The following is a 12,182-nucleotide window of genomic DNA, read 5'->3' as shown; positions in this document are numbered from 1 at the left end:
TTTCTGGCATATCGATAGTCACGCGCACACTTTTGAAAAATATTATTTTTGTTCATTTTAATAATTGTCTATCAATATATAAATATTAATAACCACAAATTACAATTATAATAAGTGTTACCATCTTTAGCGTGCAGAAGTGAGCAATATCGAAAAGGGTATTTCCACAAAGCAGTTCAAACATTTGCAAATTTTTTTGTGCATTAGTTTATTTAACATAGTTCTCAATAACATTGTCCTTCTTCTATTAACACAAAAGCGGATTTTGATTTATTTATGTAACTATTATCCGGATTACAAATACTATTTCCTATAATCTTATTCACATTCGCCTTTAAAATTCGAAAATTTACTTCTCCATAGTCTAGATTGCTGTATAGAAAGAGTGGTAGTCGGTTACTTATAAGCCACACACTTTGCTCTTCCTCTTTGTCTACTTTTAAATCATTTGGAAATTGAATAAGATTTGAGTTTTCCAAATTAAGAAATTTTTCCAAATGCGCTCGAGTGTATGGTTTTGATGTATCCCAGCATCCAATAGCATCCTGATGAACTTGTGTAAAAAACATAATGCCATTCCTGGTGACTCCAGAGGTAGATGATTGAGAATTATACCCTCGGTCTCCAATCGAAATAAAGTATTTTGCGTATTCTTGATTATTCGATTGCCAAACAGTTTCGTTTAACAAGAGATTCAAAGGCACCATAAACTCCTAGATGAAATATTAAGAATTTTGGCTAATTAATATTTTTATTAAAATGTTTTAAAGAAAAATCATTATCATAATTATTTATTATTCCTGATGCTCGTAGAGTGTAAGGCCTTGCTAGTTTCGTTAATAAATGGGACATTAAGACGGAAGCGTTTTCAGACCGTAAAAGGTATGTGAAGCTGCAGATCATTGGTCTACTTAAATTAAAATTGAAATGTGTTTTATATTTTAAGATTTAGAATTTATAGAGTCCAATTTAAAGATTAGTACCTTAAGTAAGAGCGACGTCAAATGCTGGACCTTGGGGTGGATTTTGGGAGTAAATTGGTGAGCCGTTATTTAGACAATAAAAAGCTGAGTGGAAGTGCATTTATTTTTAAATTTCTCATCTGGCTGGATGTGGTTACTGCAGATATGGCATTTAAGTCACCGCTTCGTGATTGTAATGCAAACGAAATAAGATAATTGCAGCCTTGCTCAAAGGAGCTAATACCAGGGTGCACCATAGACACTAAATATGATGAAATTGTATTGTTGTAATTGTTTATTGTTGTTTTTTATTATTACAAATAGTCAAGATAATTTGCGTAGAAACGGACAGTTGGACAACTCGGCTTATTATACTGATCTAAATCATATATACTTTATTGGGTTGCAAAATATTCTTTACTGCGATGCAAACTGACTAAAATCGTTAGTGATCGTTATTTCTTGTCGTACCCTTATACTCACCTTAAAACTTGCCATTGGATGAAAATAAAGAACGCGTTGCATTATTTTCTTATTGTAATATATACTCATTCCAAAAACACCATCCATCCATTGAAAATTTAATCCGTAAACATTAAAATCTGAAGCAATTGGATCCGGATAAAAGTTATAGTTAGTCACACGCCAGCTTCGGTTTTTAGATAGACTGTAAACAACAAGGCCGAATCTCCATACATCCGATACGATAGCATGCGCATCATCGCAATCTTCTACAATATCCACAACAATATTGGAGTACAACGAATCTTGCATCACATGAGAAGCTTCCAAATTGTACCGAACAATCAATTTATCACTTTTAAGATCATAAACAACAATCTTTGGTGGGCAGATCTGATTTAAGTTAATTGTAGCATTGACAACTCCAGAATCAATAAGCCAAATTCGATTACACTTATCTACAGCTGTTCGATAAACTGACATTAGTTTCGAGCAGTCAGGTTTGTTTGGGTTTCCATGAGCCTCCCAGCTTGGATAGGGCTTAATTGCTGGACTGGACTCTTTTGGAGGAAGCGGCAGTGTACCTAAACTAGCAGGTACACCATTTTTCCAACGAGGAGTTGTAACAAACAGGCGGTTATTATGGACATCAATGCCTAAAGGTAAATTATTTTTTGATACAAAGTCTCTGTAAATATTAATAGATTAAGTCAATTTGTTTAAATGGAAAATCAAGAAAAATGTCCATGACTAATATAAAAATATCAAAACATTTTTCAAAATGTTTTGTTTCTAGACCTATATATGGTCGGAACACTTCTGCATGTAACTATTTAACGAATCTAGTATACACTTTTACTTAACGTAACAGGAGTAAAGTTAATGTAATATAACATAAGGTGAGTCACTTTTTCACTCACAGTACCCGTCAATTATTTAAGCCAATTCGTAGTTCTTCAACTAAAACAAGAGAGAACGCTATAGTCGAGTTTCCCGACTATCTGATACCCGTTACTCATCTAGTGAAAGTGCGAAGGAGTCTTCAGCACTGACAGTTTTTGGCGGTTTGTGGGCGCTAGAGTGGGCGTGGCAAAAAGTTTTTTGGCAAATCAATAGAAATTCACAAGACTAATCCAAAAATGAAAAAATATCAAAACATTTTTCAAAAGTGTGGGCGTAGCAGCTTTGAGCGGTTTGTGGGCGTTAGAGTGGGCGTGGCAACATGAATCGACAAACTTGCGCTGCGTCTATGTCTCTGGAGTCAGTATGCTTAATCTCAACTTTCTACCTTTTGTAGTTTCTGAGATCTCGACGTTCATACGGACAGACAGACGGACAGACGGACGGACAGACGGACATGGCCAGATCGACTCGGCTATTGTTGATCCTGATCAAGAATATATATACTTTATATATCTAGTATACCCTTTTACTCTACGAGTAACGGGTATAAAAATGTTTTGGCAGAGATTCCAAATTGGTGGTAAGTATGTTACTATTACGAATAATTATTGCTGAGATATATTCAAATTTTAAGGAAAAGTCATGCTACCAAACTTAATAACATTGAAGTCTCGGATCTTCTCGAAAAGATTCTGTCACCTCTGTCAACTGAGAACATATCAAAGGTTTTTCATTTGAGTTTGGCTAAGCTAAAGAATGTTCTAGTCAGAAAGGGGAGCGTGGATCCTGCTACCTATGCAGTACTTTTGGACTTCGTTAGATAATGTCCGTATCGTAAGAGCGTAAATACATATTGTTAAGCAAGTACAAAAATCTGAAAAAAACATTGCGATATTCCGATTTTGATAAATTTAAACCGAATCAACGAATGTTCATTTTGTTAATTTGTTCGATCATGCTTTCGTGAAGTGCGTGGCAAAAATCTTGTTTTTTGTTATTTGGGAAACTAAAGTTGCGATGTCAATGATTCCGTTCTTCGTTAGTTATGCCCTACTCGAAATAAAGGAAAAATAAAACGGATAAGAAGCAATTTAAATGGCTGTGGTTGCAAATCACAACAACCGCTGAACTCAATTTTTGCATTAAAAAAGAAAATTGATATTATAGTAAACTTATCAACTGCGCCTTAGTGGAGCATATCCACAGGGAAACACTGTGACCTTGAAGTCGTTAATGCTGTGGCAAAACTTTAAAACCCTTCAAAAGGTCTAAATTGGAGCTGATGTAGCTGCGGCCAAAACGAAAATGAGAGATGCTTTAAGTCCTTTTGCATCGTCCTCTAACAATGCTCGACTCATTACAGCTCAAGAGTCTGAGCAAGATGACGACGACTTTTGGACCCCACGTGTCAAGAACAACATGCGACGATTAGATTCAAGCTACCATTTCATACATAGCAACTCAAAGAGTAAAGATACTACCGCATAGTCATCCGAGATGTACATCCCTCCGTCCCGGATGAGGACATTAAGAAGAGCATTACCCCACTTGGCCACATAGTGCGGTTTATAAATAAGCCCAGAAGCCGTTTCGACAAAACAAAGCTCGTGAATCTAGTCTTTGAATTAGAGTTCGCTGCCAACAATAAGAAAATACGTGGGCTTAAGACGCTCTGTCGCCAACGGATTCGCTTTGAACTTTCACACAAAAAGAACGACATCGTGCAATGCCATCGGTGCCAATCCTTTAAGCACACAAAAAATTACTGCCATAAACATGCCATTAAAGACTGCCCACGAATGTAGGCTATCTACCAGCAGACAGAAAGTCGACGTAAAGGAGCTACATCCCATCGTGGTTCTCCCAGTGGTTCTATACACACTCAGCAAGCAAGTTAGCAGCAATGAACAAGTCACCTGCATCAGCAAGAATTTTCTCCACTAGGAATTAGGAACCGGAAGCATAACCAGCAAAGCCGACAAAGGGATCGCAATCGGCAGACGCAACAAACAATCCAGGACACAAACCCAAGGCAACAGCAACATAAAGGTCCTCAACTTCAACAACCAAATTCGTCACAGCTACAATCAGCAATGGCAACGATCTGTCCTCATAACTCAGTTTGACAAAATGTTGATGTCCATAATAACGGACATCACTGGTCTAATATCTTAACCTGCGCTAGGAACTGCAGAAGTAATCTCTGGCCTTCTCCCCGGTCATCCAAACCAACCATGAGTCAAATTGGGCTCAATTTCGGTCTTTATCGGTTTTACCGTTCAAGTCGGTACAACGATCGGCTTCAGGCCCACACCAACATCTAAAACGTCTTCACTGGCTAACCCGATGAGGCGAAGACTGAATAGCCGTCATCCAAGAGACCTTTGAACATGAGGAAGACAAAGAACACGAGTACTTCACCAGGAGCCAAAACTATATCAAAAAAAACAAGAGAGAACGCTATAGTCGAGTTCCCCAACTATTTGATACCCGTTACTCAGCTAGTGGAAGTGCGGAGGAGAGTCTTTAACACTGACAGTTTATGGCGGTTTGTGGCCGTGGCAAAAAGTTTTTTCGCAAATCGATCGAAATTTACAAGTCTAATACAAAAATTACAAAAGTCAAAACATTTTTCAAAAGTGTAGGCCTGGCAGTTTTGGGCGGTTTGTGGGCGTTAAAGTGGGTGTGCCAAAATTTGATTTGGCAAATCGATAGAAATTTACAAGTCTAATACAAAAATGAAAAAATATCAAAACATTATTCAAAAGTGCGGGCGTGGCAGTTTTTGCCGGTTTGTGGGCGTGGCAACATGAATCAACAAACTTGCGCTGCGTCTATGTCTCTGGAGTCTGTATGTTTAATCTCAACTAGCTTTTATAGTTCCTGAGATCTCGACGTCCATACGGACGGACAGACGGACATAGCCAGATCGACTCGGCTATTGATCCTGATCAAGAATATACATATATACTTTATATGGTCGGAAACGCTTCCTTCTGCCTGTTACATACTTTTCAACGAATCCAGTATACCCTTTTACTCTATGACGGGTAAAAAAATGTCACTCAGCGCATACTTTAAGAAGATGTCATCTCTCCTATCTGGTGCAATCTTGGCCCGAAACCCCTTCTGATTAAGGTCCGACACAATTCATGTAGAGTTAAGCCTATGCGAATGACCTTGTTCTTTTAATAACCGATTGCCTGAAGAACACATAACGGGGACCTGTACCATAGCCCATACGTCCGCCAGGTACAACGTCCCACACTACAACTTATGTAAAAACTGCGCGGATGAAACGGTGGAGCATTACACGCACGTTTCAAACATTTCAAAGGAACTGACATTTTAAGTTGGAATTTCCCAAAACGTCCTTCAGCAAGATATGACCATGTTGGTCATTCAGATGAAGAGTCGAGAAATCAAAGTATACATAAATATAAGAGTACAGAATATTTTAAAAAATCAAGAGAGACCGCGTCCAGTCGAGTTCGTCTACTATCTGATACCCGTAACTCAGCTAGTGGAAATGCGAAGGAGAAATTTCAACATTTTCTGGATATCGGTAGAAATTGGGAAAACAATTTTTAATGAAAAATTTTTATTTTTAATGATAAAGTGTTGTTGTGGGCGTAACAGTTTTTGGCATTTTGTGGGCGTCGCAATAAGTTTCTCTGTAAATCGATAGAAACGTACAAGACCACTTACCGTAACGCCCACAAATCGTCAAAGCTGCTTCTTATTAGACTTTTAAATTTCGATTTGCCAAAAAACTTTTTGCTACGCCCACCCTAACGCCCAAAACTACCACGCCCACACTTTTGAAAAATATTTTGATATTTTTTCAATTTTTTTTTTGCACAAAATTGTTTACGACGTCCACTCTAACGCCGCGTCCAAACCGCCAAAAACTGTCAGTTTTGAAGTTCCTTCGCACTTCCACTAGCTGAGTAACGGGTATCACATAGGCGAGGAACTCGACTATAGCGTTCTCTCTAATTATACCCGTTACTCGTAGAGTAAAAGGGTATACTAGATTCGTTGAAAAGTATGTAACAGGCAGAAGGAAGCGTTTCCGACCATATAAAGTATATATATTCTTGATCAGGATCAGTAGCCGAGTCGATCTGGCCATGTCCGTCCGTCTGTCCGTCCGTCTGTCCGTATGAACGTCGAGATCTCAGGAACTACAAAAGCTAGAAAGTTGAGATTAAACATACGGACTCCAGAGACATAGACGCAGCGCAAGTTTGTTGATTCATGTTGCCACGCCCACCCTAACGCCCACAAACCGCATAAAACTGCCACGCCCACACTTTTGAAAAATGTTTTAATATTTTTTCATTTTTGTATTAGTCTTGTAAATTTCTATCGATTTGCCAAAAAACTTTTTGCCACGCCCACTCTAACGCCCACAAACCGCCCAAAGCTGCCACGCCCACAATTTTGAAAAATGTTCTATCGATTTGCCAAAAAACTTTTTGCCACGCCCACTCTAACGCCCTTAAACCGAAAAAAACTGTCAGTGTTGAAGACTCGCCTTCGCACTTCCACTAGCTGAGTAACGGGTATCAGATAGTCGGGGAACTCGACTATAGCGTTCTCTCTTGTTTTATTCTTAATTTGTTGGGAAAATTCTCATAAGCTAAAGATAAATTTTACCTATCTGGTCACATGAAAGGAATTATATTTATTGTTTAAACATGGTTATTTAAAAGCGTAAATTATTTTCTTTTTTGCAAAGTTTTTTTACCTGTTACTCGTAGAGTAAAAGGGTATACTAGATTCGTTGAAATCCGATCCGATCTGTATGAACGTCGAGATCTCAGGAACTACAGAAGGTAAAAAGTTGATATTAAGCATACAGACTCCAGAGACATAGACGCAGCGCAAGTTTTGCCACGCCCACTCTAACGCCCACAAACCGCCCAAAACTGCCACGCACACACTTTTGAAAAATATTTTAATATTTTTTCATTTTTTTATTAGTTATGTAAGTTTCTAACGATTTGCGAAAAAAACTTTTTGCCACGATCACTCTAACGCCCACAAACTGTCAGTGCTGAAGGCTCCTTCGCACTTCCACTAGCTGAGTAACGGGTATCAGATAGTCGGGGAACTCGACTATAGCGTTCTCTTGTTATACCCGTTACTCGTAGAGTAAAAGGGTATACTAGATTCGTTGAAAAGTATGTAACAGCCAGAAGGAAGCGTTTCCGACCTTATAAAGTATATATGAACGTCGAGATCTCAAGAACTACAAAAGCTAGAAAGTTCAGATTAAGCATACAGACTCCAGAGACATAGTAGCAGCGCAAGTTTTTCGATTCATGTTGCCACGCCCACTCTAACGCCCACAAACCGCCCAAAACTGCCACGCACACACTTTTGAAAAATGTTTTAATATTTTTTCATTTTTGTATTAGTCTTGTAAATTTCTATCGATTTGCCACGCCAACTTTAACGCCCACAAGCCGCCCAAAGCTGCCACGCCCACACTTTTGAAAAATGTTTTGATATATTTTCATTTTTGAATTCTTGAAAATTTCTATTGATTTGTCAAAAAACTTTTTGCCACGCCCACTCTAACGCTAAACCGCCAACAACTGTCAGTGTTGAAATTTCTCCTTCGCACTTCCACTAGCTGAGTAACGGGTATCAGATAGTCGGGGAACTCGACTATGGCGTTCTCTCTTGTTATTAACTGGAATTTTGGTTTAGAGCAAGATATTTATATGTTGTGACTTTTCAAACGTTTTAAATTTAAATTAGGTCAGTTTTTTTGCATTATTTTGAACTAAATTCTTTTGTCATCTATTATTATTGAATTATTTTCCAATTAATGTTTAACTTTAATATTTGTTATTATAAGCAAATTAACTGTTTCGTTACCCATTTAAAATAGATTGTTGGCGTTGTACAAAAGTTGAATATAGGAAATCCAAATATTTCCATTCATAAACAGTCTCGAATTGACTTTCACTCTGTAAGTTCTGCCGAAACGACTGCGAAGTATATTCATAGTCATAAAGTGGTTGAAAAACTGGTTGAACACTTAAGTTTCCATTTGAAGTTTTCAATAAAAAAACCAACTGCGTAATTATATTAAAAATTGTCCTGAAGTGCATAGTAACTGCATAAAACTTAAACAATTCCCAAAAATTCGATTTAATCTATGGATCCAGTCGACCAGATCTACCAACGTTTAAAGACTGATATTTTCTTTGTTAAAGATCTGTTTTACAGGTTTTTGATGCACGTCAGAGCTTTTTTGTAAGAGCAAAAGCTTGTTCAATTATATATATATGTATCAATATGTTGTCTTGATCTTTACCAGCCGAATTAATTTTTGATTGTCATTTTGTTGCACAATTGGTTTAAACCTGTAGTAAAATCTTAAATAACAAAATATTGAACTTGTTTACTGTGCAGTGCATTTAATAACAGTGATCGAATTTCACTTTCACCTTACACCCACTATCAGATACACGTAACTCAACTAGTGGGAGTGGGAAATCTTAAAATTTTTTTCGGCATATCGTTAGATTTGATCAAACAAGTAAAAACATGAAAAAAATATAAAATTAAATCCTTAGTACTGTTTTAACATTTTGGCCACGATCGCCAACAGCTCAAAACAAGCACGCCCACACATTTAAAAGATTTTTAAATTTTAAATTTTCGGATAGCTGAGTAACGGATTTCTCATAGTCTAGGAAGTCGAATATAGCGTTCTTTCTTGTTTCCTTTAGTTTTAATGTAAGTTTCAATATTGGTATCAACGGAATACGCGGTATGAGCACCATTTCTCCTTTCGCTTTTCCAGTCAATATCGTGGCTTCAATTAAATTCGGCATACATTTTTTTACAACCAATCTTGTGCCATGGCACAATTTTGGTGCATTTAAATTCCGTAGTAAAATAATTGATGAGCCGATTTTTAGGTTCAAACAAGAGAGAACGCTATAGTCGAGTTCCCCGACTATCTGATACCCGTTACTCAGATGCTGAAAGTGCGCAGGAGAGTCTTCAACACTGACAGTTTTTGGCGGTTTGTGAGCGTTAGAGTGGGCGTGGCAAAAAGTTTTTTGACAAATCGATAGAAATTTACTAGATCAATATAAAAATGAAAAAATATCAAAACATTTTTCAAAAGGTTGGGCGTGGCAGCTTTGGGCGGTTTGTGGGCGTTAGAGTGGGCGTGGCAAAAAGTTTTTTGGCAAATCGATAGAAATTTACAAGACAAATACAAAAATTAAAAAATATCAAAACCTTTTTCAAAAGTGTGGGCGTGGCAGTTTTAGGCGGTTTGTGGGCGTTAGAGTGGGCGTGGCAACATGAATCGACAAACTTGCGCTGCGTCTATGTCTCTGGAGTTTGTATGCTTATTCTCAACTTTCTAGCTTTTATAGTTCCTGAGATCTCGACGTTCATACGGACGGACAGACAGACGGACAGACGGACATGGCCAAATCGACTCGGCTATTGATCCTGATCAAGAATATATATACTTTATGTGGTCGGAAACGCCTCTTTCTGCCTGTTACATACTTTTCAACGAATCTAGTATACCCTTTTACTCTACGAGTAACGGGTATAAAAATGCGGTGGCATACCAGGCGGTTCTAGGGAATTTAAAAATTCAACTGGATAATTCACTGCATCATCTTCTTTCATTGCGCTATTAAAAGATTTATATGATGTCAGTGCGCCTGGCAATTTTTCTTGAATGTGAAAATTGATTTCATTGACATGTACATTTTTTGGTGACAATATTGCTCGTTCTGTCAACCAATCGTGATTTCTGTGATTTTGAATTATATTTGTAAAAACGCTTTCTATTAATTCGCCTTTAGATTGTAGAATTGTACAAAAATTGTTTGGCAAAGTGATCAAGCCATTTGTATTTGGAACTTTGCCACTTCCGATTTCTAATAATTGCTTCGAAAACCGCTCTGCAGATTGATCATTGTGCAATTAAATACGCATGTTTATGTTCAATGTCAATTTTTGGACATATCGCCACAGGAAATAATACTTCAAGCACGCATTGACCTGATCCGCTAACGGTGCACGTGGAATAAAATATCCAATTTGATTCCCAAAAGCATAAAATTGAATGAAAGAGAATAGCACTCTAGAACTAACTGACCAGAGAAAAATGACATCCTATATTTCAGAAATGGCGCTGCAGCTTAAATCAATGAAATTTTAGATTCAATAAAGTGGTAAGTTGAACTGTGTAAATGATGTGATCGTGCATTTGAGGTTAAATTCACCGTTTTATCCCTCTTCGTCTTCCTCCTCCTCCTTCGTCTTCCACCGCTTCCTCCTTCTTCCTCCTCCTTCTTCCTTCTTCTTCTGACTTTTTCATGCTCCTTATTCCATCTTCTTAATCCTTCTTCTTCTTCCTCCTCCATCTTCTTAATCCGCCTTCTTCTTCTTCCTTCTTCGTCTTCCTCCTCTTCCTTCTTCTTCTTCATCCTTTTTTTTCTTCTTCATCCTCTTTCTTCTTCCTCTACCTTTTTCTTCTTCCTTCTTCTGAAAACCTGCGTGATTGTTGAGGCTTTAGTCTTCTTGCTTTATTGCGTTCGGCTCGTGTATCTTCTAATTGATGAAGAAGAAGGAGGATGAGGAGAAGGTCGAAGTGGTGAGTTTAACCTCAAACGTACGATACACATAATTAACACAATTCAACTTACAACCTCAAAAACAAATGCCAGCTGTTACAATTTATTTATGAACCAAATAAAGTTTGTCTCATGAATTAAAAAAAACGAAATGAGCAGAGAAGAATGACATCCTATGTTTTAGAAATGGCGCTGCATGTAAAAAACGGTTTTCCCAGCTTTTCTTTTGACTTTTTCCAGAATTTTCTTTGCTCCTGTCCTAACGGAGCCCGAGACTTTTCCAACGAATGCAACGTTGAAATCGGCTCATGCGTTCTGGAGTTATATATAGATTAATGTATGGAAATAATATTTATTATGTTACTTCTTAAATTAGTTTATGACATTTTGTAGGCCTTCTTCCTTTATCCATTGATAATACGTTTTGGTCCAATCAGTCCGATCTCCTTGTCTCCATTTTTGTTGAAGGATAGCAGGTTTTTCGTAATTCCAATGATTATACCCGTTACTAGATTCGTTGAAAAGTATGTGACAGGCAAAATAAAGCGTTTCCGACCATATAAAATATATATATTCTTGATCGGGATCAATAGCCGAGTCGATCTGACAATGTCCGTCTGTCCGTCCGTCTGTCCGTCTGTCTGTCCGTCCGTATGCACGTGGAGATCTCAGGAACTATAAAGGTTAGAAAGTTGAGATGCTGACTCCAGAGACATACATAGACGCAGGGCAAATTTGTTGATTCATGTTGCTACGCCTACCACGCCCAAAACTGCCACGCGCACAGTTTTGAAAAATATTTTGATGTTTAATTTTGTTTTAGGCATGTACATTTCTATCGATTTGCTAAAAATCGTTTAGCCACGCCTACTCTATCGATCACAAACCGCCAAAAACTGTTAGTGTTGAAATTTCTCCATCGCACTTCCGTACAGTAAAATATTTCACTAGATTTTTATAGAGCATGCTATAAAATTTGAAATAATAAAAAATCCAAATTAAAAGAGCGGACGGACAGAAGGATAGAGTTCCAATAAATCACTTTGATCAAATGGTTCCAAACTTTGAAGACAGGGTTACCAATGTGTTTAATATAACAAAATATAGCAGCAAGCCATTTTTAAAAAAATCAAATTTATATACGTACATACGTGTAACAAGAGCATATGTTTTACTACATGTATACACACATATGTATAGAAAACTGGCCTTGGCGCCCACACGC

The 12,182-nt window shown here is 37.5% G+C and overlaps 1 protein-coding gene across 3 annotated transcripts; it reads right to left on the bottom strand.

The window, feature by feature from the left end:
- Positions 1-179: 179 nt before the first annotated feature.
- On the bottom strand, positions 180-12,178 carry LOC122622907 (protein yellow). 3 transcript variants are annotated; one of them, XM_043801599.1, is made up of 3 exons: positions 8,220-8,573; positions 1,446-2,112; positions 180-713 (listed from the first exon to the last, which is right to left on the bottom strand). In XM_043801599.1, exons 1-3 carry the CDS (start codon positions 8,453-8,455, stop codon positions 225-227), a joined length of 1,392 nt encoding a protein of 463 aa, XP_043657534.1. In that variant the 5' UTR covers positions 8,456-8,573; the 3' UTR covers positions 180-224. The 3 variants fall into 3 exon arrangements, with proteins under 3 accessions (XP_043657534.1, XP_043657535.1, XP_043657536.1); XM_043801600.1 differs by lacking the exon at positions 8,220-8,573 and adding an exon at positions 12,105-12,178 and having other exon boundaries at positions 190-713; positions 1,446-2,080; XM_043801601.1 differs by having other exon boundaries at positions 190-713; positions 1,446-2,080; positions 8,220-8,238.
- Between the last annotated feature and the right edge of the window lie 4 nt (positions 12,179-12,182).

The sequence above is a fragment of the Drosophila teissieri genome, chromosome 4 (assembly GCF_016746235.2).
Source record: "Drosophila teissieri strain GT53w chromosome 4, Prin_Dtei_1.1, whole genome shotgun sequence".
In the NCBI taxonomy this organism is placed as follows: Eukaryota; Metazoa; Arthropoda; class Insecta; order Diptera; family Drosophilidae; genus Drosophila; species Drosophila teissieri.
Note: the sequence above shows the minus strand (reverse complement) of the source record. Positions and strands in the feature narration are given on the sequence as shown.